The 26400-nt window shown below is 49.1% G+C and overlaps 1 protein-coding gene across 1 annotated transcript in view; it reads left to right on the top strand.

The window, feature by feature from the left end:
* The window catches only part of KIF6 (kinesin family member 6), a 421803-nt gene that overhangs the window by 391629 nt on the left and 3774 nt on the right, over nt 1–26400 (top strand). The window contains exons 17-21 of the mRNA XM_080807059.1: nt 7978–8062; nt 9640–9775; nt 12203–12300; nt 22053–22142; nt 23706–23812. Coding sequence (XP_080663185.1) covers nt 7978–8062; nt 9640–9775; nt 12203–12300; nt 22053–22142; nt 23706–23812 — 516 coding nt within the window. The remainder of the gene's footprint in view (nt 1–7977; nt 8063–9639; nt 9776–12202; nt 12301–22052; nt 22143–23705; nt 23813–26400) is intronic.

Raw genomic sequence — 26400 nt, 5'->3', positions numbered from 1 at the left:
AAGCCCATTGTTCCACCAGCCAGCCTCCCAGGGCAAGTAGCAGAAGAGTAGAAGAAGATGGAGGGGGGGACTTAAGGGAGAAAAATAGATAGGTACAGGACTCAGCCCACAAGCATTCTGTGGTCCACTGCCAAGTTTCTTTCTACCTAGGTCCCATTGCCCTTCTGACTTGTCCCACTAAAAAGGATCTGAGTTTTTTGCACTGAAAAAAAAAAAAACTGATCTGAGTTTTAAGTGTGTGCTAGAGGGTGTAATGGTGTGCAGAGCCAGCTCATACTGGCTCATGAGAGTTGACCGTGTCCATCTCTTCTCAGCTCCGAATTCAGGAACATCATGTTGGTAGCTTGAAATCAGCTATAATGGGAGTAGTTACACCCCACATTGTTTCCACAGGAGCACAGCTGCAGCTCTGGTCTTGCTCCCAGCATGTCAGCCTATGCACTGCTAGAGAGTTCTTGAATGGGAATCAGATTTCTGTCCACTGTGCATGTATACACACACACACACACACACACACACACAGAGCACACCCCACACACATGCACAGATGCCTGAGGATTCTAACCAATCTTTCTGAGTGTCTTCAAACCCCCTCAAGACCTTTGAGGGAGGGAGAAGGACCTCCACACACACTGCCCCCCATGAAGAAGGTAAGGCAGACTTAATGCAGACTGCCAACTTTCTTCAGAGAAATTCTTTCCAAAAATTTCTTTTGGCCCTTGTCTCGATGTGGGGTATTTTGGTTGTCTTGCAAGCTCTTGCCATCGTGCTTTGAAAATGTGCCAGCTTGACTGTGTGGTCCATCTTAGAACTCACTTCAGACTCTAATATGTAATAAATTTTTTGGAAACGAACAGATGATTTACAAATTGGCTAGTAGCAGCTAAGTTTCCTCAAAGTGGCAGGAGATGGTTTTATTAAGGATCCTCAACTCAATTCCTAAAAGTCCTAAAACATCTCTTTTAAGCCAATCAACTGAGTTGAACTAAATCCCGCAAACCATCATCATTAGGGGTTTTTAGAGGAGGAAGGCCCATGCTTACTGTTATAGGCATGAGAAAATCTGCCCTCCCACAAGATTGTATGTGTCCTGAGAATGCTCCAGACTGGCTTGTTCCAGTGTGACAAAGATGTAACTGAGTTTTAGGGATGCCAACTTCTTGCTAACTTCTGTCTGAAAAGCCACTTAGATTGAGGGCACCACTGGTCAGGGAGGCTGCAGTGACAGACAGTAGACTCACCAAGGGACTTGGGTTTTGAGAGAAATCTTATGTTCCAAAATGTGAGCTTGCTTCTGAGGAGTGGGGAGCCTCGGTGGGCTGGTAAGCAGGCAGGAGCAGCATCTGGACCCTCCAAAGGAGAGACACCATGCCAGGCTCTGAGTGGTCACAGCCAGAGAACACTGACTGCAAACCACAGGTGGATCTGGGACTCTTAACAGAAAGGACCGTGGAGAGAGAGAAGAGTTCCTCTTTGAACAGAGGTGAACATGGAAAGGACCCAGTGCCAAGCTGAAGCAAGTAATGGCAATCGAAATGTCTTTCCTGTGTCTACAGTATGCTCCCAGGATGTACCTGCAAGTCCACACCAACTCTGCTGCACACTGACCCTCTGAGAAGTTCACCTCCCCCCCATAGGGAACACAGAGGGAGAGAAGAAACCAATGCAGGAGAGGGGCCGCCGTCCCAGGGCCAGCAGATCTTGAGCAGAGAAGCCCAGAGTAGAACAGGGGAGGTTACTCGAGCAGCAGGAGACAGCAGACAGCCTTCTACAGGGAGTGTGTATGTCTGCGTTTTATGCTAAAAAGGCTTCCCCAACAGTTCTGGTTGTCCAAAAGCATGGCTGCTCCCTGGGGGAGCTAAGTGACTGTGGGCCTGTGTCTGTCGGGGTGAGTGTGCCCAAGAGATTATCAGTCCTCAGGGTATTCATCACACCCTTAAGCCTGAGCATGCCACGGGCAGCTAAGGTGTTACAAAATCAACACCAAGATGGATGGTGGCTCTGAGCACCTGTCAGCGTGTGATCACTCCAGCTGACAATAAATTTGAGCCATTAACAGGAAATGGTGCGATTGGAAAGCCAGAATCTTTGCCTCTGAGCTGCTGACCATTGTAGTAATTGAGCTAGTGACACCATCAATCTCCGTAAGAATAGACATGTTTACCTCTCAAATGGGTGAGGTTGAGTGATCTATGGCTCTATGGGATGGTTTAGCCCCAAAAGGCCCAGAGTGGGTGTTCAGCAAATGAATCATTATTAGACAACTGAGGAGAAGAGCTAGAATGCCTCCCTGGCCCTGAAGTCTTATTGGCCATGGTAGAGCCACAGAACTCATGGCTTCCTTCCACGCAGGGCACTGGACCAGCAACTGCCGTGTTGGACCCTGTAGCTTTTGCTCTACAGAAGCCTCCAGAAGCCCTCGGGGGCCCTTTTGGCTCTGATGCCCAGTTGGAAATTTCAGTATTGCCTTCCTTAGGACTCCTAGCACCCAGTCTAGGAGACGAGCAGACTGGCTCTGAGTATTCCAGCAACTAAACTTGGGAAAGGCACGACTCCATCAAGGACACCTCACACCCAGCAGGTGAGCAGCAAATACCAAGTGAGATCAGGCTGCAGGCCATGGTTTTGGTTAGTAAAGGCCAGTCTTCACAGGCCAGCACTCGAGGAGAGGCTGAGGCTTCCTCTCAGCCCCAGCCCCCAGATATGAAGGGCATTCATGGAAAAAGGGCATTGCCTTCAAATACCAAGGACAAGTCAATACTGATGTCAATGATCTGCCCCATGGCTTCCTTCATTATCAGAATCACTTCCAGAGGAAAAAGTACCAGCTTTGAAGTGAGACAGAGCTGTTGTCCCGACTCCAGTTCTACTGACTAGCAGTGTGATCCTGGGTGGATTATTTCCCCTATCAGAGCTCAGTTTCCCCATCTGTAGTTGGAGGGTTGTGAAGATTATATAAGATAAGATGCAGGAAGTATCTGACCCACGGAGGAGCCTGGTCGGGGATCTCACGGCTCACATTTTGTCTACCCTCTACAAGAGTCAAGTGCAAGCAGCTCCAGCCCTACAAAGAGTGTGTCAACTTCCTTGCTGGAAACCCTTGGGCCCCTCTTCCCCACTGGGGCTCCCAAAAGTCTGGAAAGCAGATGGGGGCAAAGGGACACGCTAGCCCCATATACTGTGCCATCTAAACCACTGCAGATTCTTTATTCCTTGTAACGCTTGCATGGAACACTTGCATTGAACCTGGTCTCAAAGCCTGGAGCACTGTTCTTAACCAGAGCTGAGCATCTGCGTCTCCGAGGAACCTACTGGAAAATTCTAGCTCGGTAGTTGTAGTGCAGGGCCCAGTTGTCTCTGTACTTTTAACAGCCTCTCATGTGCACACCCAATAGAGAGCCACTAAACCAAAAAAATGAAATTCTGTACATTTCAGACACTGAAGAACTGTAGGAGAGTTTGGGGGTGGTGGTGCATGAGGAAGGTATGCGGAAGCAGGAAGAGGAGTTATAATGATCTTTTCAGTGTCCCAAGATCCCACCAGGTAGGAGGGGGCCCACTGGAGGCCAGCCTGCCCAGCAGGGGCCTCACTTGTCCTGGTGCTGCTGGTTCCCGAACACCTGACACATCAGACACACGGCCAGCCTGGGACGGGTGGGGTGCCCTGTTTGAAGTTTCATACACTGTTCAACCACTCAGGACTCCCTCCTTGTGTGACATTCAGGTCTGCGCCAGCTGGAATGAAACCCTTCTTTCTTTCTTTTGTATTGCTTTGGAGCCGGCTGCCTGAGCAGAGTCACTGTGTCACCTCATAGGCCACTCAGCGCTACGACCCCCTGTGTTCCTGTCCCAGCCAGAATCCTGTGGTTGAAAGGATGGCCCCTGGTGCCTCCTGTCAGGTGACTGGAGGCTCTGTCCCTGGCCCTGGTCCCAGTGGGCATGGAGACCTACAAAGCCCAAATTTCCTTCAGTTACTCCCTCCTCCTCTGTTCTTGCTCAGCCGCTTTTTGTTCCCTTCCCTTTCAGTTCCAGCCCCTCTTTCTCTTCAGACAAGACTGATAAGCCCAACCTCAGGAAGCATCAGAAGCAGCCAGGGGCTGTCTCCTGCTGGGGTTACAATGCATTTCACTAAGTAGACATCACCTTTGGCAATAACCCATTGGTTGCCATGACAACGTGGACAGCTTGCGTCTTGGGGATATATTGTGCCCTCATTCTGGCTGCCCGAGGTCCCTTGCCCCAGCTTTCTTTCCCACATCCTTTCAATAGGCTTACAGCATCCTGGCACCAACTCACAAGGACCATTCTTTAGTTTGGGGCAGCTTTGTCTTGATCAGCAAAAAACTGCTTGTCTTAGCTATCAAAGGAATAGATCGAGCCATTTCTGTCCTCAAAATGCTCTAGCCTCTGTCTCTCTCAAAGCTAAGATCCTTATCAGGGCCTACAAGGTCCTATGTGATCTGGCCTCAGCTCCCATCCCTCTGCCCTACCAACTTTCCCAGACACCCCAGCCTTTTCACAGTTCCTCAGAAGCACCAAGCAGATGTACCTCAGGCCCTTTGTACCCGCTGCTATACTCTCTGTCCTGATTTCTGCAGGCTTGTTCCCTCCCTTCGTTCGGGCCTTTGCCCCCTCCTCAGAGATGCCTCCCCGACCACTCTACCTAACATCGCAGCCCTCCACCCTTTATCCAGCTTTCTGTCCTCGTGGTGCCCTTCGGCCCCTGGCATTATGTCAACTCAGTTTTTTGTTGGTTCAATGTCCACGTTCCCCAGCAGACTGCCCCTGGTAGGGGTAGCCCATTTGTTACATGAGTGAATGAATGACCAGCCTTGGACTCGAAGCTGCCTTTTCTATCTGGTAGCTTTAGGGCAGGTGCAAGCAAACCACCTGGTCCCCCAAGCCTTGGTCTTCCTGTCTGGAAAACAGAGGTGATAATATCTGCTAGCTAGAATTACAGGAATAAATGAGGCTGTACAGAGGATAGAACCGAGAACATGCCCCACACATGGGAGCTGACATCATCTCTTATTCCTGGGTCACCTGCATTCGGAACAATGCTCTACCTGCCCTAGGCTCCTGGACACCCTCGCATCTCCAAGACACCTGCCACTGTGATCTGCCAGGGGAGCCTACCAGGGGCCCGACAAAAAGACAGTGAGTAATGGGGCAGGGTGAGAGCCCTCTCCTACAGATGGGCTCCGCACTCCTCCTGGGGCAACCACAGCCTTTAGGTGGGAGACCAGGTCATCTCAGGCTCCCTGCATGAGGCCCTTAGAGACAGCCTCCGCCAGTCTGTCCCTATGCCAATCCAGCGGCCCTGCCATGCCCCCCTCCCTCCAGCGACCTCTCATACAGAGTGCATCTGTGGGCTGCCTGGCCAACCACTATGCAGCAGGGTCTTCGCTGAATTTCTCAGGGGTTCCCTGAGCACGGAGCCAAAAAGTGTTAAAAGGAGGAAGGAGATCCACAGCTTTTCTTTTTCAACAGGTCAGAAGATAGATTTGTTCATTTCTGAAACTGTTAGGAGACAGAGAAACATTCTGTCCATTTCAAGTCCTACCATTATCAGTTTGATGTTAAGATACTATCTTTGGTTTATCGCAGCTAACATTTTCTAAGAGAGCAAGGGCTGGTGCACGCATATAGCACTGAGTGTCCCCTGCACATGGGGCCTGAACAGAGAGCAGGGGAGATATGATGCACAGCAGGACCATTCCCCGCCCTCCAGGGGCTTCCTTTGCATATGCCTGGGGGAGCATGGGCAATGTGGACAGGCAGCCAATTCATCAGGGCCAAAAAACACACTAGCCCAGGTGACATGTCATCCTGAGTTGGCAAGTCGAGTGGTATCTGCATTTTCCATGTTTAGATGGAGTAAGAAAAACACTTATCCAGTCAGTTTTCCAAGAGACAGTTGTCACTTGGCACATGGAAGAGAGAGTATCAGTGCCCAGAAGATAAAGGACAGACTCCTGATCTGCTTTGCATGTTTATCAATGAGTTAGATAATGGCACAAAACGCAACTCACATGGACAGAATAAAGGCATGGCAGAATAAGGACCTTTCAGAAGGCTTAACCCCCAATAGATTGAAAGTGTGGCATTTAGAGTCAAAAGGACAATCGCACTGAAATAGGATGTGTTTTGACAACCACTCATAAAAATATGAAAGTGTTGAAACTAACCACAAGCTTAATAGAGGCCAGTTACAAACTGACAGGCCATGACAATGACAAAACTGCAGAAAAACAAAAACGGCATGGGGTGGGGTGGGGGGTGCCTGGTCTACACACTGAGCTCTTTGGAAACAGAAAAATTTGAGTCCAAATCCCAGCTCTGCACATTAGCTGTGTGACTTTGGGTTATTCATAGCCCTCTCTGAAACTCAGAATCTAACTGAAGTGAGATGGTAAGCCCCTCCCTCTTGGGTTATTTTGAGAATCAGTAATGTGAGTTGGCACCTAGCCCAGTATCCAGTAGAACTTGCAGACAACAGGCATTCAGTAATGGTCATTACCTGCTAGAGAAATAGAGAACGCACATTTTTAAAAGGTTGGAGGTCCATTTTCCCCCCTGTCCCTTTCAGACCTCTCTGGAATATCATGTCCAAATTTAGTCCTTAATGCTTAAGGTCAGTCAGAAAGCAACCATGTCACTGAGCCCTTCATGCGGGAGTTGGGCAGAATTAGCCTGAGAATAAAGCTCCAAAAACATGGTTGGTAAATTATTTTGTTGTCATCATTGTGAAAATCTCTAAAGAACCATCAGAGGAAGGAAGACAAGCTATGCTGCTCTTAAGACCCAAAGTCGAGGTGGAAAGAAGTGATTGGGGTGGGTCTCAGCTCAAAGGAAAAGGAAACAGCTACCCATCATGAAATGGGCTACAGTGCCAAAGATTGAGCTCCCCACCCCTAGAAGTATTGGGGCAGAAAATAGATGACCATCTGTCAGAAATGTTAACAGAAGAAATTTCTGGATCCAAGGCCCTTGCAACCAAACACAGCTGGCTTTGGATCTTGTTTCCTGAAGTTAGCCGGGTGGCCTTGGGGCAAGTTAACCTCTCTGAGCCTCAGTGTCCTTCTCTGCCAGATGAGAATGATAATGCTTCAAATGAGTATTAGAAGGATGAAGTCCGATCATGTCCAGAAAGCACCTGGCCCAAAGTAGATTCTCCCCTACTTGGAATAAAAAAGCAGAGCTGTGTGACTTCCAAGACACCCTCTCTGAGGCTAGGAAAAGCAGAGCAGCCACGGAGACTGCTAGGAGGAAAAATAGAGCCCGCCCAGCAGGCTAGGGAGGGGCCAGGCCCCCAACAAGCAACCAACCAGAGTGGGCAGCCTTGTAACAGGCAGCAGGGGTCAGCATGCCTGGGAACACAGCCCTCACCAGGACCTTGCTGTGGTCTCATGGGCAGGGGGTCTGAGCCTGTTCTCAGCTCTGGCTGCATATTAGCCTTGCTTAGTTTCATCGGGCTTGGCAACCTCTGCTTCGGAGGGAAGTCAAAAACTGGAGACATGATTGGAGGCCAGAGTCCCTCAGCACCTCGACTGGTACAGAGACAGATGTGACAGATGTGAGACGGGTTAGTGATGTCTTTTCATTTGTGAGGGGCTCTGGAGCAGAGGATGGGAAAATGCTATTTTGCATCTTCCCTTAGGATTCAAGAGGAAATAAGTGAACTCAACAGTAAAAGGATTAATAGCAATGTAAGGACAGTTCTCTTCCAGTGACAGATGTTGGACTGGGGGAGGGACCGTGGAAATCATCATGGAAGCCTCTCCTGGGAGGCTTTCAACCAAGCAGAGATTGCCATCCAGAGGAGGGAGCTGAACTCTCACCCAAAGGCCCCAGAAGGTCCTCACAGAGTCCCCTTTCATCTTGGGGTGCACTTTACCCTGTCCTCTGCCCTGAATCTCACACATCTTTTACCATTCTTCCTTGTTGGAGTAACCCATTGCCATCTCCCTTCCACAGGCCTCTCAGAAAACACAGCCTTGCCTTCGATGCCAGACTCGCTGGAAGAGAAGCTTCGATCCCAACTGGAGGAAGAAAAGAGAAGGTACCCTTTTTTTCACCTCACACACCCTGACCCCAGCCTGCTTGGGCACTCGGGGATGACCTGGAGCTGCCCAGGCCGGGCGGGGTGGCCACTCCCCAGCCCGGGTCTGGAGCTGCTCTGGGAAGCAGGTCCAGTGGTTGGGTCCTCAAGTAGGTGGAGGGCGTGCTGCCTTTGAGCAGACAGATATGGAATGCAGGGACCTTAAGCAGCGTGAGGCTGGAATCTCCGGAGCAGAAGGCCTAGCCAGGCCCTAGAGCCCATAGGGAGGTTTGCTTGTTGGCACCCCACCCACCGCCAGCCCAAGGTCCTGGGCTGCCTCTCAGGAGCAACTAGGCTTAGCTACTGCTGCCATCTAGTGGAGCCCAGAAGTATGACCACGGAGGGCTCCCTCCCGCCTACAGATCTGCCCCCACTTCCCTCCTGAGTCTCCTCACCTGCAGGGCATCCGGAGAACCTCACACCCTCTTGCAGCCAGTCAGGTTCCCAAGATGACGTTACTAACAAAGCAGCGAGAAACCTCCAGCATCGGCAGACATGTGGCCATAACTGATCCTCAGGATGGTCCCAGAATCTCACTGAACACCGCAGTCCAGCTTCAGCCTTCATTCCTTGATTGATGCATTTGACCAATGTTTGCTATGTCCTGCAGACCATGGAGAGGCTCTGGGGAGAGCCAACAAGTCACCTTCCGGACCCTCAGGTTGCTGATGGTGTCAATGCTACACGAGCCACCGCTGGGCTAGGGAGGTGTGACCCCTGAGCAAACCCAGGCATTCTGGCCTCCCCACATCCTCCTTCCAGAAAGCCTTGGGCTGGCCTCCCAGATGTGCCACTGTTGCTCTCCTTCCTCACTCTGTTTGTTTTTCCCCATTTCTTTCTGACCCACTTTTGTTGTATCTTTACCTCACCCTGTGTCGTCTCCTTGGTCCACATTCCCAACCCCAGTGTCCTCAGGAGCAACTCTGTGTCCGCAGTTTGGCTACCGGTTCCCGTTGGACAACTTCTGCTTCACGGCCACATGCCCCAAACCTATACGCACAGTAACAAATGTAGAGTGACTTCTGTCCTCAGTACAAAGTGAACCAATGGAATAGAGAGGTGGCTGAGACTGTGGTTTCTAGACCCAGATGGCTGGGGCTCACATCCTGGCCCCTCTGTTTATCAGCCTCCCCGCCACAGAGCAAGTTATGTATGGGGGGCAAGTTATGGGACCTCCATCCCCAGATCTGTAAAGTGGAGCATCTTCTTCACAGGACAGTGCAGAGGACTGAGTCCATTGTTATGCCAAGTGCCTAGAACAATGCCTACCCCCTAGAAAGTGCTCAGTAACTGTAGCCATCCTTCTGGAAGAAGGGGGTATTCATCTCATACACAGAGCCCATGGGGCCTGCTTCTCTGTGAGGGGCTCAAGCCCAGGCCCGGGCCCCTGGCCTCCGTGGAATGCCCTGGGGTCCCAGTCCCTGGCTCCAGCATGACACTGACAAGACTTCTAAGACACAAACCCCACAGTAACACTCCATTCCCGGCCTTTCCTCACCGCCAGTGACTTCCAGGACTCTTCCCTGATTCCACTATAGGTATAAAATAATGTTCATGCGCCTGAAGGCCCTGAAGGTGGAGATCGAACACTTGCAGCTGCTCATGGACAAGGCCAAGGTGAAGCTGCAGAAAGAGTTTGAAGCCTGGTGGACAGAGGAAGCCACCAACCTGCAGGTATTAGTGGCGGTCCCCTTCCCTGCCCCAGAGCCCACCCTCCTCCTGGGGCCCAGGGAATGTTAGGGAGGCTGGGGAGAGGCTGTTGGAGGCAGAAGAGTGGGGGCTTCGACCCACAGGCCACGTGCTCTCAGCCTTGGTTCGCGAGGCAAGTGCTCATCTTTGTAATGAGGATGCCACGGCCAGGGACTCATTGTCTCCGTGCTCTGGGGCCTGACACGTAGAAAGGTGGGGGACGGAAGGGGTGCCCAGACCAGCGGATTTGCCACTGTTGCTTTGTGTAATACCACATTGACAAGATCAACTGTTTTTTATTACAGCCATATGTGTGTTTGTATCCATAATGTACGTATATGTAAATATATATTTCTCTAATTTATATATAAGCCATAGAAATTTTGGAAAATAGAGAAAAACACAAAGAAGTAAAAATCACAATAATCCCACCACTTAAGGATAACCAATATTATCTTGCTAGATTAGATTATTTTATCTTTTTTCCGATGCATATATTTCCATTTATTTTTATAAATATAGAATCATATTGGTCTTCAAGTATCATAAATGGCTTTTGCTTGTGGACCTCACTGCATTACATGACCACTCTTCTGTGATACTTTTCTGTATCATTCTATTGACCGTCACTGTTCCATCCTATGAATTTATTTTAACCTGCTTAATATTCTATTGTTTAATGTTTAGGTTGTTTCTAGTTTTACACTGGAAACATATTTGTAGATAAATGTTCGCACATTTGCTAGACAGATTCCTGAAAGTTCTCTACAATACTATGAAAGTAAAATGGCTAAATAAATAAAATAAGAAGCTAATACAAACCCCCAGTTCCAATTGTCCTGTAACTCATCAGCTGTGGTATAATGGAAGTGACGAGATTCATATTATCCAATCACCAGTGTGGCTGGTGGAACGCTCGGAGACAAACAGCTGATCCCTTTATCTTAAGGACAAGGAAGCTGAGAGACCAAGAAGTTATTTAGCCAATGACACACAGCCAAGCAGTAACCAGTATGTTACCAAGTAGCCGTGGTTACTAGACACTAAAGAGAATATTTGGATAAAATTTAATACACGAGTTGACAAAGAAAGCCAATAAGATGGAAATAAATTATCAAGATATTCTTAAAGCAAAGTCATAGTATAATAAGATGTAAACCACTTTACAAATGTATTAATAAGATCTAGGGAGTGGGCTCAATATTTAACATAATTTCAAAGTAATGGGGAACAGAGTATTTTAAGATTTCTGCAATGGTGTAATAGGATATGAAAATATCTGTGCTTTCTAACTGGTGACAAGTCACTGATACTACATATACTGCTATGGTTTGTTGTCCACATTGTGTTGTTGAAATAAATGCTAAGTCTCAGGTGGAAGTTAGGAAAATTTAAAATGTCATTGGTTCCCATCCATATTCCCAGCACCCCCTGCATTCTGTCCATTCTCTGGTTAAGAACCCTTCAAGGAGAGGCCATCAACCACTGCTGGTGCCCAGAGGGGTTTAGTCACTGGACAGTAGATGACAAGGGTCATTTTGGGTGACGCAGGGAGAGTCAAGGTAAGGCGGCCAGATTCAGGCCACGTATTGCTCATAGAAACAGTGAAAACTAGTGTCACCAAGATGTCCATTCTGCGTGTCCTCCACCCCATAGGAAGTCACTGAAACAAAACGGACCAGATGACTACAGTAGGGACGATGGGGCACCCTGTTGCTAAGGAGCGAATTCTGTGCTGCCTCTAGGCGGTTTTATAGCCTGCAACTGTACCCTGAGTGGAGCGAGGCAGAAAGCCTTAAACCTCATCAGAACATGGGAGGTGATGAGAAACTGTCCCCTGACCATCTCCTGGGGAACTAAGAAGGCGAGTGGGGAATGGCCTTAGAGCAGCCACTCGAATTCAGGGAGGATCACAGGGCACTCTGCCAAGACTCAGAGATGCTGCCGTTGAAGCCGTGCTCACAAGCCCTGTGTGGAGACATGCAGGGTTGCTGGGGCACCGTGTGGAGCTCTTCCTGTAGATGAAGAGCTCAATGGATTTCTCCTGCCTCCGGTAGCATCTCTTCTGGGGGACGAGGGGAGGCAAAAGCAGAGAGGACTTCTGGAGAATTGTCAGATAGCATTTTAAACCCTTTTTCCTACCTACAAACTGGGAACATGTGCTGTTTGGAAGGCTGAGCACAGAAAGGGACAAAGAATACATCAACCATTATCCACAATCCTGCCAACAAGAGACAATATTTTGATGCCCATCATCATAGTCATGCAATGTCTAGCTTAATTTTTTTTCTCCCACACATGTTGTACATAGCAACTTTGAGAGCAGGTTTTTTCACCTTAAAAAATACATCAAGGACATTTTCCTGTGTCAGGGAAAAGGTCATACTTTGAAACTCTTTCTTGGTCCAACAGGTAGACTCGCCAGCAATGAATTCACTCAATCACATGAGGCCCTTTCCCCAGACGCCTGAGTCCCAGCAGGAAAGGTCTCAGCTTGTTTCTAACAGAAGGTAAGGAGAGAACTCTACCAACAGAGGGAGGGTGCAGGAAAGTTTCCCCACCTCTTCCCCATCTGTTCTTGCTGCTCTAAGTGTGTCTCTATAGGCCTCCTGACCCAGGGAGATGAATCGCGTGTACTGTGGCGTTGGCCATAGATACTCAGGCCAATGGCTTTCAGACGTGTTTGAGCAAAGGTTGTTGAGCACACCTCCTTGGTCCTTCTCCCCCGGCTCTGACAACAAGCAGACCTACTGCCACGGCAACAAGAGACGAGTGGTTTAACTGTACGAAGCCCGGGTCCTGCCCCCTGGGTAGGAAGAAGGGGTTGGCAGTAGAGGGAAGGGAGCATGTGGCATAGGAGAGAGAGGGGGATGTTGGTGGTAGGTCAGAGGTTAGCAGGCATGCCAGGATACAGAGGAGCTCTGGGAAATGACTCTGTCCTAGCACAGACTCAGGACAGAGGTAGGCAGCCTCCCATGAGGATGGCCTCCACCCGAGGACAGACCAGAGCCAGTTTCCTTGATTACTGGCATGATCCAGAAGGGACACCACTTCTCCCAACCCCACGCCCACTTCTGAAGGCAGGTTCCTTCTCATGCCATCCACATGGCTACCTTTCCAACCACACAACTCAGGTGGTAAGGCCAAGGACACAGGCCTCGGCCACCCTCCCTCTCCCAGACAGATCCACTACTATCAGGACAGAGGCCAGGGAGGCACAAGTGGGGCATTGGCCTCTGCCACCAAGGAGCAATCCTTTGACTGGATTGGAATAGGGACTGAGCTCTCAAGGTGGAAAATGTGAAATAGAGCTTTTAAAAGAGGTGGTGGGGCACCTAAGTGGCTCAGGCAGTTAAGTGTCTGCCTCTGGCTCAGGTCATGAACCCAGGGTCCTGGGATTGAGCCCTGCTTGGGCTCCCTGCTCAGTAGGGAGTCTGCTTCTCCCTCTCTCTCACCCACCACCCCCCTCACCCCACTGGTGCTCTCACTCGCTCTCCTCTCTCTCTGTCTCTCTCATGTTCACTTTCTATCTCAAATAAATAAAATCAAGAAAGAAAGAAAGGAAGGAGGGAAGAAGTGGTGGGTGCAGGGGGGGCGGGTTGTGTCAGTACCTTTAACGTCATGTTATGAGAATGTCACATGACTTTTTTAAAAGATTTTATTTATTTATTTGAGAGAGAAAATGATCAGGGAGAGGGACAGTGGGAGAAGGAGAAGCAAACTCCCCACTGAGCAGGGAGCCCAACAGGGGACTCCACCCCAGAACCCTGGGATCATGACTTGAGCTGAAGACAGGTGCTTAACCACCTGAGCCACCCAGGCATTCAACCTCTATGCTCTTCTTCTCAAAATCCTATAACCCCAGTCCAGTCATGAGGAAAAAACCAGGGGACATTCTACAAAATACCTGACCAGTCCTCCTTAAAACTGTCAAGGCTATTAAAAACAAGAAAAATGTAAAAAACTGTCACAGACAAAAGGCACCTAAGGAGACAGGACAACAAAATGCAAACTGCGAGCCTGGATGGGGTCCTAGGTCAGAACAACACATTAGGGAAAAACTAAGAAACTTCAAGTAAAGCATGGACTTTAATTAATAATCATGTATCAGCATTGTTTCATTAGTTGGAAAATTTGTACCATACCAAGGTAAGATTGTATGATAAGGGAAACTGGGTATGAGGGACATGGAAAACTTTTGTACTATCTTGGCAACTTTTCTGTAAACCTAAAACTATGTTTTTGTTGTTGTTTGTAATATGGTTGACACACTACATTGTTAAATTAATGCAGGCATACAACATAGTAATTCCATAAGTCTATACTTTATGCTATCATCTGAAACTATTCTTTAAAAAGAAAATAAAAAACGTCAGCCAGTGAGCCCTCCATCACCTGATCGACATTTTCCCTGGCTTCTGCTCACCCCCCTGCCAAAGCTGGCCCTAGGTGCCAGCACTTCCACTTATGTCCCAGTTTTAGGAAACACCTCCTATCTGAGCCCCTAAATCCAAGGTCAACAGCAGGGAAAGTGTGTTCTGTTTGGTTATACTGGTGTTTTAAAAGGCAGTATAGATCCAGAAATGAAAAAATTGCTAAGCTGGACTTTATTAAATCCTAAAACACTGCTCTGCAAAGACACTGCTAAGAGAAGGAAAAGATGAGCCACAGACTGGGAGAAAATATTTTCAAAACATGTATCTGATAAAAGACTTGTATCCAGAATACACAAAAACTTAAAATTCGACAAATAACGAAAACAACCCAATTTAAAAATGGACAAAGTATCTGAATAGCCACCTCACCCAAGAAGATTTACAGATATATGTGTATGACAAAATGCTCAAAATCATATGGCATTAAGAAATTGCAAATTAATATTTGCAAACGACATATCAGATAAAGGGCTAGTATCCAAAATCTATAAAGAGCTTATCAAACTCAACACCCAAAGAAACAATAATCCAATCAAGAAATGGGCAGAGTGGTGCAACCACTCTGGAAAACAGCATGGAGGTTCCTCAAAAAGTTGAAAATAGAGCTACCCTATGACCCAGCAATTGCACTACTGGGTATTTACCCTAAAGATACAAACGTAGTGATCTGAAGGGGCACGTGCACCCGAATGTTTATAGCAGCAATGTCCACAATAGCCAAACTATGGAAAGAACCTAAATGTCCATCAACAGATGAATGGATAAAGAAGATGCGGTATATATACACACAATGGAATACTATGCAGCCATCAAAAGAAATGAAATCTTGCCATTTGCGATGACGTGGATGGAACTAGAGGGTATTATGCTTAGTGAAATAAGTCAATCGGAGAAAGACAACTATCATATGATCTCCCTGATATGAGGAAGTGGAGATGCAACGTGGGGGGTTTTGGGGAGTAGGAAAAGAATAAATGAAAGAAGATGGGATTGGGAGGGAGACAAACCATAAGAGACTCTTAATCTCACAAAACAAACTGAGGGTGACTGAGGGGAGGGGGTAGGGAGAGGGTGGTGGGGTTATGGACACTGGGGAGGGTATGTGCTATGGTGAGTGCTGTGAAGTGTGTAAACCCGGCGATTCACAGACCTGTACCCCTGGGGCTAATAATACATTATATGTTTATAAAAAAAAAAAAAGAAAGAAAGAAAGAAAGAGAGAAATTGCAAATTAAAGCAACAATGAGATTCCTCTGCAAACCTATTGGAACGGCTAAAATCCCAAAACACTGACATCCACAAATGCTGGAGAGGATGTGGAGCTACAGAAACACTCTGTCTTTGCTGGAGGGAATGCAAAACGGTGTGGTCCATGGTGATTTCTTATTAAATTAAACATATTCTTACCATACGATTCAGCAGACATGCTCCTTGGTATTTACCCAAACGAGTTGAAAACTTATGTCCATACAAAAAAACCTATGCATGGGTGTGTACAGCAACTTTATTCATAATTGCCCTAAACTAGGAGCAACCAAGATGCCCTTCAAATGATGAATGGATAAATGAACAGTGGTATGTGCAGAAGATGGACTACTATGCAGTGCTAAAAAGAAATGAGCTATTGAGCCATGAAGAGACATAGAGGAAGTTTAAATTTGTATTACTAAGTGAAAGAAGCCAATGTGAAAAGGCTACATACTGTGTGGTTCCAACATGATATTCTGGAAAGGGCAAAACTATGGAGGCAATAGAAAGACTAGTGATTGCCAGTGTGAGAAGGGAGGGGTGGAAAGGAGGAATGGGGGAACACCGGGAATTTTTAAGACAGTGAAATTATTCTATCTGATATGTAATGGTGGGCATATGATAATACGCATTTGTTAAAATCCATAGAACTGTACAACTGAAAGAGTGAACCCCCAGATAAACTGTGGACTTGAGTTAATAACAATGTATCTATATTGGTTCATCAGTTGTACTGAATGTACAAAGCTAATGCAAGATATGAATAATAGGGGAAACCACAAGGCTTGAGAGGGGAATTACATGGGAACTCTCTGTACCATCTGCTTAATTCTCTTACAAAGATCTAAATTCTCTTATAGAAAATTTAAAACTTCTCAAAAAAAATTAGTCTATCAATTTAAATTCTTTAAAATGTCAGTGTAAGTAGACTTGCTCTACGGCAATACAGGCAGCTTAGCACTAATGTCCTACACTGGTCCTGTCTGTGCATTCCCTCAGGTACCTTCCAACCTCTGGGACACTTGAGTTTGTAACCCCTGTATAGCTGTCTCCTTCCCCTGAAACTCCTGGACTGCACAGAACGTGTCTAAAAAACACTGACCCAGCCTTTCCTTGGTCATTGCTCTGGCTCAGTCCCAGGCCTGTTGTGTGTTTCACACATTAATAAGGTCTCTTCCCAATGATGAGGCTCAGAACCCCTGGCTATTTCCCCAGCCGCTTTTCCAGATCTCTTGCATATTTCCTTACTGATAGAAATATCCTGTCCAACAAATATGAAGCTCCACCTCTAAGTTTTCTTTTGTTTCAAAGACAATGCATTGTGAGCACGTGTGTGTGTGTGTGTGTGTGTGTGTGTGTGTGTGTGTGTAAAGACCCAGTACACACACTCCAGGGCTCTAAGCTGGAAATAGACTATGCCTGCCAAGTAAAGTTCAGAACCCTGAATTTCAAAGGTGTGTATCAGATTACCCATGGGAGCTTTTCTCAAAATCTTGCTCCCAGAGCACTACCCCACGCCCCTTCACTGACTGCTGGCAGGAAGGTCTTTGGAGAGATGGCCCAGATAAGCCTTGGAGTGCTGTTCAACCCCGGTGGCAGCCAGTGCTCTGGCTGTCTTCTAACCCTCTGAGATAACCAAGTGTTGTGAATGGTGTTTGCTAAGACATCTCAAATGCGGGTGGTTGGCACCCCTAAACTCCCTCCACGCAGCAGTTTGGATACCCAAAATTATAGTCAGAAAATTTGCAGTAGGTGAGAGGAAAAGGTCCCTGCTAGAGCCTGAAAAGGCAGAGATATAGGGGCTCCACCTCTGACAAAGAAATCACCTGTCACGTGCTTTATAATGCTGGCAGAAAAGAACTCACAGGACTCTAGCAGGAGTGAGACAGGAAGGACACGATGTCCCACGTCATCATGGCTTCTCAGACCTTCTCTGCCAACACCCAGCAGTGGAGGATGAGTTGTCAGTGTCCTTAAATTCCCCCGAGGAGACAGCTTTAGCTCTCTTCTCTTATTTCTTTTTACTTCTCTTTTCTTCTCCTGGGCCTTGTAGGCCAAGCACCAGGCAAATGTGCAACATATAATCATTTGTCCCCATTTTACAGATGAGAACAGTCGGGCTCCGAGAGGTCAACTGACTTGCTCAGGGTCTCCCAGCTAATCAGTGGTAAGGCAGGATTGGAACCCAGGCCTGTCAGTCTCCAGCTACTCTGCTCACTCCTCACTTCAGTGACTGCCCTTGAGAGGCACATGTATATTCTGTTGCTTAGTAAGAGGTGGCATTTTCCAGCCCATATTCGGTGCTATTTCATATAACTGCGCTTTCTTTGTATTCTGCCAAATGCCAGGTCCTCCTGCTTGGGCCTTCTGCTCTTTCCATGTGTCCACAGCCTAATTTTCTCAAGAGGCCAGGATTCTCAAAAAGTCAATCTACCCTTGCCTACAGAGCCAACTTCTGACTGGAAGACCAGCCCTCGTGCTATGGGCCCCCACCATTTCTGCTGAGAAGCCCTGAATTCCACCCCCCTCATTTAACTAACTGAGGCCCAGAAAGGAAAAAGGATGTTTCTCTCGCTGTCATTGATAATGTGAAGAGCTACAGCTTAGTCCTGAACTTCAAGCTCCAGGCTGAGCGGTCGTGCTGCCTTTCTTCCTACTTTCCTCCCCCCGCCCGCTCCCTGCCTCTTCTCGCATGGCTTTACTCCTGCGCTCCATTCTTCCCCATTCCTTTCTCCCACTTTCTTGCTCTGCTCATCTTTATCCCCAACTTCCATCCCCCTTCTCCCTCTTTTTTTCCTTTCCCTTCTCCCTAGACTTTTTGCCCCTCTTCCGTGTTCTCCATTAGCCAAGGCTGCCTCTCCATATTGCTTTTCCATTTGTCGCCTCTGCCACCAGCCTTTACTTGCCAGCTTCTGTGAAAGAGTACCCACCATGGAAAAGGCTAAGAACCAGCCACTGGGCAGGGCCTTCTAGAATCTTCTTGGGGAACCAAGAACCATGCTCCCCTCCTAGCACCGACCTGTGTGGGAAGTAGTGCCTTGGCATTCCTGAACATTCCTTAGATATTTCAATTGAAAGAGAGCCTTAGCCCCAAAGCTCTGCTCAGTGGATTTCAGAGGTGTGCCTCACATCACCGTGGGTCACCTGCAAGGAGTTCCCTCGGTTTAGACTTCCACAAAGGATGTCTGAAACAAATGGTCATTTTAGTTCTTCCAAGCAGCATGCTTTTGGGCAAGATAGTCCCACCCACCCCCTTGCGGATTTCCTCGTCTCCTCTTTGAGATGCATCAAGGTCCCTCTGCAGGGACACCACGAGCAGACAAATGTGCCAGGGAATGGAAGAGCTGCAGGGGCGAGAGAGCCAGAGTCTGCTGGCTTTCCTCCCCCCACCTCCGGAGCGCCTGCTCCAGATGGACTCGCTGCAGGCCTGGGGCTTGTCCTCTGCTCCTCAGATTCTGGAAGAAAATTCCTCAGGGATGCCCAGGGCCTGCGGGCCAGTCACAGTAAATTCCCAACACTCTGACTGGCAACCCAGGAGACCTATTATTAATACAACCTATTAATCCTTATTAAGAAAAAGGTAGTTAATTCTGATGGCTGGTGTGTTCTTTCTCCAGAAGGCCTGTCAACATGAGAAATGAATGCAGTATGCAAGGCTGGTTGGTCAGGAAAGAGGGAAAAAAGTAATCTGCGGTGGGATTCTGAGGGTCAGAAACTGAGCTGTGGCATCCAGGGGCACTCGAGTAGCTTCAAGACTGGAGGCATCAACTCCCTTAGGACCCCGAAGCCTTCATGGCATGCCGTCCTACTGCATAGTCATGGCAATATGCTGGGCAACTGGGCTTTGGCAGTGGGTGTTAAACACCCCCGTCTTTCCACGGTGTGATCATGATACCTTGCTGCCCTGTCCACATTCATCTGCCCCTCTGCCACCCACTGCCAACCCTCAATAGTTTGTACCCATGGATCTCCCTGGATTCTTAGACAAGGAGCCTCTGGGGACCCACTGGGAATCCATTGAGTTAATGAGCCATTTGAGTGCCTGCGACCTGATTTTGCAAGACTTGCTACAGTATCCAAGCTCCTACAGAATGGAAAGTCCTTTCTCCTTCCCTCCTGGAGGCCTGCACCAGAAACCATTCAGAAGGAGTCCTGATCATTGGCCACTGTTCTCCAAGGAAAAGCGTGCAGAGCCTGCCACCTTGTGGCTGCCTCTGGTTCTACAGCACCCCAACCAGAAGCACAGATGCTCCTCTCCCCCCACCACCCAGTGGAGTCTCTGGGATGCAGGGAAATAGGCGTGAGGGTGGCTCGGATTCCCAGGCACTGATATCTCTTTCCATTTGTTTGACCCACAGTCTCGAACCTGTGGAGGCAGGCCCAGGGAAAGAGGCCCAGCAGCTGGCTGAGATGGGAGAGCGGAAGGCTAGAGCGAGGGAAAGTGTTGTATTCATAAGTGAGGCAGCAGGTTGTCCGGCCTGTGGAGCACCTCAAACTGATGGTTCAGGCTAGGCAAAGCCGGCCCCCCTGTCCAACCCCAACCCACCTCGCAGCCTGAGTGTCCCCATCTATAAAGGAAGTTTCTCACCAGGTGACCTTTTAGGTCTCTTCCAGCTCTGATATGGTGCCTAGACAGGACCATCCCAAAGCAAAGGAGAGAATCCCAGCCTGTCACTGGCATCCTGAGACAGCATTGGCCTCTTCATCTCCCAAGGGGCAGTGTTGGGTTCTGCTGTTTGCAAGCAGGAATCCAAGGCAAGGCACACCCATCAGGCAGCCTGAATGAATCAGATGCCTGTGCCATTGGGTCTCATTCATCACTCAGGAGCAGGGGCTGGTCAGTTGGGGTGGCCAGGGGTGAGATATGCATCTCCAGCCGAGTCCGGTTGATAAAGTGTCATGGCTGAGAGCACGGATCCTGACCCCTCTCAGAGTCATGGATCAGATTCAGATTCTGCCCTTAGCCAGCTGGTAATGTTTAGAATTTCTTTAACCTCCATAAGCCTCCATTCTCTCACTTGTGTAATGGGGAAAATGAGGCTCTTGGCAAGAGAAAATGGCATGATGTGTGCAGAGCACTTTCCAGGACCTGGTGAGTAGACAGCATCTATAAATGCCATCTGTTCTGTGAGTGTGCACTGTTCTTCCAAGTTCAGGGAAGAATGACCCCAAAGGCAATTGAGACATCATCCCAGCTGCCTCCATTTCAAAAGTGGGGGGCATTGCCTTGCTTTCAACAGTGCAGATAGCCTCTACCCAAAGTTGTAGGGCAGGGCCTCCCTGCAGAACCATGAAGGCACGACCCCAGCCCTGCAGAGCCCAGCAGGCCCTTTGCTCAGTGAGTCTAGAAGACGGGACCATCATGCCAGTGAGTCCAGAGGGCAGAACACTGGACCAGAGAGGATAATTTTCAAGCCTTAAGAGCTCATGGAGTTTGCATTGCTAGGTTTCACATCTGCTTGGGACCTCACATCTCTTCCTTCTGTCTTCTTTCTCCCTTGTGGAATGGGAATGTCTAACCTATGCCTGTCCACCACTGTATTTTGGAAGCACATCATATGTCTGTTTTCCCAAGCTTGCAGCTGGTGAGTTCCACCTCAGGATGATTTGACTTCCAGTCTCATCCATATCAGATTTAGATGGGACTTTGGACTTTAGAGTTGATGCTGGGACAAGTTAAGGCTTTGGGGGCTGGTCAGATGAAAGGAATGTATTTTGCACATGAGAAGGACATGAATTTGCGAGGAGTGGGGGGAGAGGGCAGGTTAGGATGTGATGGACTTAATGTGTCCTCTAAAAATTGATTTGTTGAAACCTAATCCCACATATGATGATATTTGGAGGTGGGTCTTTAAGTCACAAGGATGGGGCCCTCATGAAGGAGATTAGCACCTTCGTAAGAGGCAGAGAGCTAGCTCACTCTCTTTCCAGCCTGTGAGAACACAGGAAGAAATTGGCGATCTGCTGGAAAAGGACCGGCGTGAGAACATGATCATGCAGTACCCTGACCTCAGACTCCCAACCTCTAGAACTTTGAGAAGCAAATTCCAGTTGTGTGAGCCACAGGTCTAGGATGTTCTGTGACAGCAGCCTGAGCTGACCACAACACTGTCCATGACACGGGATTCCTGGCTCCTGTCGTAGTCAGCTCGGCTGCCATAACAAAATACCATAGACAAGCTGTCTTAAACAGTAAGAACGTATTTATTTCTCACAGTTCTAGAAGCTGGAATTCCCAGATCAAGGTCCAACAAAATCAATTGTTGACAAGGACCCTCTTCCCGGCTTACAAACAGCACATTCTCGCTGTGTCCTCACATGGTAATGAATTCTGATCTCGCTTCCTCTTCTTATAAGAGCACCAATCCCCTCAAAGGCACCCACCCCCATGACTCATCAAGCCCAATTACCTCCCAAAGTCTTCCCCTCCAAATATATCACACTGGGGTTTAGGGCTTCAACAGATGAATTTGGGGGAACACATGCATTCAACCCATACAGCTCCTAATATAAACCTAAATTTCTTGTCTGTAAACCTCCTCCCATTTCTTTTCCTTTTGTCATTTTTTCTTTTGCAGTGATGTGAACACCAGGAAAATCTTGCCCTCACCTCACCCCATCCCACAGAGCTGGGGGCACAACAGCACCAGCACTTCCCTGGAAAGCAGGTCTGTCTTCTCCTCCTCTGATGCCTGTGACAGTCCCTGCTATGCGTGGAATGGGTCAAAATTGCCAGTTCTCTTCTCCCACAACCCATGGAGCCCCTTGTCTGGTAGCCACACAGAGTTCAGGGCTGGCCTACCCCGGTACCCTAGGAATACTGTGGAGTCTCTCACAGATGCTGAGTGCCAAAGCTGGGGTGTTTTCTCCCAGGGGTCTTTGTGGCTCCATGCAGGCAGACTTGCTTCAAGTCTCCTTGTGAAGAGATGTACCCAGGGCCATTAAAGGAAAGAATTGCTGCCTCACAGGTCCTTCCAGTCCCACCACAGGGTCCCCAGGCAGGGAAGGACAGAGAGTTGACCAGCCTAGCCTCAGGCCCTGTGCACTGTTCACTACAGACTGAACAAAGCTGACAAGACCTCTCCCAGCAGTGCTCTTCGTGCCCTCTAACTAGAAGGCTTGAGCACCCTTCTTCACCTACGTGCCCCCCAAACTGTCCGAGGGTGAGGTCCAGCCACACTCCTCCTGGAGCCCAGACAGAAACAGTACCTCCGTGGGCCCCGCGGGACCACTTCTGGATTGCAGCTGGATGCCAACACAATTACTTGTGATCATGAACAGCACTTTATTATGTCCTGTCCTCACTGCCTTCTAAGAGAGTGGATACCATCACTTGCTGTGTGGAGTGACAGGATGTGGGTTACACTTGGCAAGCCAGGAGGGAACTGCTTTGAATATTCTGTAAGGGCAATTTGTTGGATGGGAAAATAAGAGGGAGAAAAGCACAAACATCCTTCCTTTTTTTAAAGGGATTTCTTGGAAATTCCACACTTCTTATAAATCTCATTGGTTGGAACCTGGTCACCTGACCACACATAGCTGCAAAGGAGGCTGGGAAATGTAGTAATTTTTTTCAGCCATGGTAACATACTCAGCTAAATATGTTTTTATGAAGAGAGGAGAGAATAGTTATCTGTCCCAGGAGCAACTAACTAAGCCATGGTAGAGTAAGGGGACACATAGGGGAGACGTCCTAAAGGATGTGCCATCTAAGTTGGGTGCTGAAGGAGACAGTCAAGCCCCAGGTGGAACAGACTTGGTGGGGGCAGAGGTTGGGAGGGATGGGGAAGGTGCTAAGAAAGCATTCAGCCATGTAAAGGTCTTGAAGTAGAGCAGTCCAAGGAAAGGAAACAGCTAAAGCAAAGGTCCTGAGGCCAGAAGGAACTCATGTTACTGAGTAACAGAATTACAGAAAGAAGGGCAGTGTGGCCAGAACATAGTATGCAAGGGGCCAGATCACACAAGAAGAGAGTTTGAGTTTCATTCCAAGAGTGATGTGAGAAGCCACTAATGGGTTTAAGGGTTAGGGTTAGGGGAGGACATGACACGTTTGCACATGAAGGGATTGCTGTGGCTTCTGCCCAGATACAGTGGAGGGATGAGGAGGCAGACTGCCATCCCACAACCTCCTGGGTGAGATCGGGTCACTGATCTACGCAAAGCACTTTGGAAAGGTAAGCATGGGGTTCAAATGTAAGTCGCAGTGATACATGACTTGTGGTTGTCCTCAGCATCTCTGAGAGGCCAGCGTCATCCGTCCCTCTCACGGGGGACAGCCAGACAGACTCCGACATCCTGGCATTCATCAAGGCCAGACAGAGCATTCTGCAGAAGAAATGTAAGTGCATCTTCCTTCACAGCTCTGTTCACCAGCCCTTGGGAATGGAGGGGGAAGGCCAGAGCAAGAAGTGGGCTGAGAGGGAAGTAGGAAGCTTCCTGCCTATTCCTGAAACCACAGGACTGACCCTGTGGTCACCTCACACGTGCCTGGCCTCTGCTTCCTCCAGGGAAGAGCTCCAGGAAGTGACATCACAAATACCAGGACAGGCCCAAGGGGGTAGTGGGCCCAGATGCTCCCATTCTGCTTGGCAAAGCTTCCCTCCCTCTCCAGATCTTCAGCTCCTTGTGTTCTCTGTCTCCAAAGCCATTCACCTCTGTTTAGCCTTCTCCATACAAGAAGAGGCTGAGTGATGGTTTGATAACTTGAATCCCTGTCTAGAAATATCACTCTCCTATCGGAGCCTGGTTCTTACCAGTGAGTTGTAGACGTAATCACCATCTGAAGGCTCAGGCCTGAGGACACCTTTAACAGTTAAGGAAGAAATACCAGTGGCGAGTCAGACAACAGGAAGAGAAAGAAAAGGTCCTCCCTGGCCTTTGTCACCTCTTCCCCCCCATCTTCCTCTTGGCAGCTGCCCCCCGACTGTGGACAGGCCTTCTCTTCTCCTGCCTTCCCTCTCCCCAGAGACCCCCAGGGATAAACCCAGGACCCTTTACCCCAGCCCTACTTTTAACCTGGTCCCAGTAGTAAGCCAAAAGCTACCAGATGGGCCAAGCATTGCTTTCCTGTGTCAACACTCTGATGGATGAAATGGCAGACTTGGATCGTATCAGGACTGACACCTGCCCCGAGAGGCCCACAGTCAGTTTCATGGCCAACTCTCTGCAGTTTAGACTCTAGGAGGTCTACACATGGACGGAACATCCCAAGCAAAGGATGGCCTTGCCACGTTATCCTTCCAGCAGCAAGCAGGCACCCTCACTGAAATGCCAGCCTGCCCACTGTTCTCTCTCTACCACTGGGATCAGCTCCTCTGTGGAGGGGTCCCTCTAAGACCTGAGATAGACTGGCTCTGCCACCAACCCCCTTACACCATAGCTTGCCTCCATTTCCTTGTTGAAAAAAGAACACCAACAAATACATAAGATCGTTTGAGGTGCTGAGCAAGAGAGCAGGACACAGCTCACAGGCGTTGTGGGCAAGGGTAAGGGGCTTGGCTTCTATTCCAGGTGTCCTGAGAGCTCCCTGAAGAATTTAAGCCGTGGCATGATGTGGTCTGACTGGGGCTTTGGCAAGCTCACTCCAGCCACTGTATACAGCAGAGACCGTAGAGGCCCAGGAATAGCAGTTTCCAGATCCTGGGGAGGTCCAGGCAAGGGGTGAGGGCAGCCTGACCCCAGCAGCAGGTTGGCCATGAGTGTGAAGGAGAGGAGAGCCAGGAGGGCCGCTGGGCACCTGCTCTGAGCAGCTAACAGGACAGGGATGTCAACTGGCAGAAAGGCAGGCAGGGGTGGACGCCAGAGGGAAGTTGCTGGGGGCATTCAGAGTTCCAGTTGGCCCATTCGAAGTTTCAGAAGCCCTCCGAGACCCCACAGGAGGTAAGTGGGCCTCTGAACATGAGTCTGGGTGGAGTATAGCGCCAAGTCCTGAGTGAAATCCCTGCGGAAGAGAGAAATAGGGTTATTCTAATGTCTAGCTCAGACCACTGGGCAGTCTAACCTTGGAGGTGAGCGGGAAGATCCAGCCATAGCTACAAAGAACATTCAGCCAGGGTGGGAGAAGGGCCAGCAGTGGAGTGAGCGTGGCCTCAGGCGGGCCTCAGGAGAACGTGGTCCAGGGGAGAAGGGCCAGTAGAGCCCAGGGTTGCTGGAGGCTGAGGAAGCACGGATGGGACGCTGCCCACCAGCCACTCCACCTGTCATGGTGGCCGGGGACACGTGCCCTGTAGGCAGGGGACTGGGAGGAGGAAAGGCCCATGGTTGTGGTTGAGGAAAGAAAGGAGCAGGAGTGGAAATGGGGAATGGGGCCAGCTGTCCCAGGGGCTGAGCTGGAAGGAGGAGCAGCCGGGAGCCGGGGCCAAGGAGAAGCCGTGGTTGCACAGCCGTGTTCTCATGCTGAGAGGAATGGGCCAGTAGGAGAAAGGAGGTGGGTGAAGTGGGAGCAAGGACCAGACCGACAGGGGAAACTCTTCCGGGAAGTAGAGGGCGTGGCATCCGGGACTTAGGTGGAGCAGCGGTTGGCATTTGGAGCTGGGAGGCTCCCCTCGCCTGGAACAAACACATAGAAATCAACCATCATTCATCCCCTCGGGAAGCCAACACGTAAGCAACATTGTTAAGTTATGTTTACTGAGCTTTTGCCTGGATAATAAAGATGCCCTTTCCAACCCTCTCCGAGAAGGAGAGGCATTAACCCAAGGCCTATGTGAGGATGCTGTCCTCCTACGTACACAGTGCCCAGATGGTACAGAAAGCTGGGCTGAAAGGCGGAGCCCTCTTCATGTACAGAGCCAAGAGTCTGAACCCTCTCTTGGCAGATGGGGAAACTGAGGCACACAGCTGTTGCATGGCAGAGCCAGGACAACCCCGCTTTTCTACGCACTCTCCACCGGGACACCGTCTTGAAAAGCCACTCTGTGGTCTGCC

The sequence above is a fragment of the Martes martes genome, assembly GCF_963455335.1.
Source record: "Martes martes genome assembly, chromosome: 6".
Classification (NCBI taxonomy): domain Eukaryota; kingdom Metazoa; phylum Chordata; class Mammalia; order Carnivora; family Mustelidae; genus Martes; species Martes martes.
The sequence above is the reverse complement of the archived record's forward strand: the minus strand, read 5'-3'. Positions and strand labels throughout refer to the sequence as shown.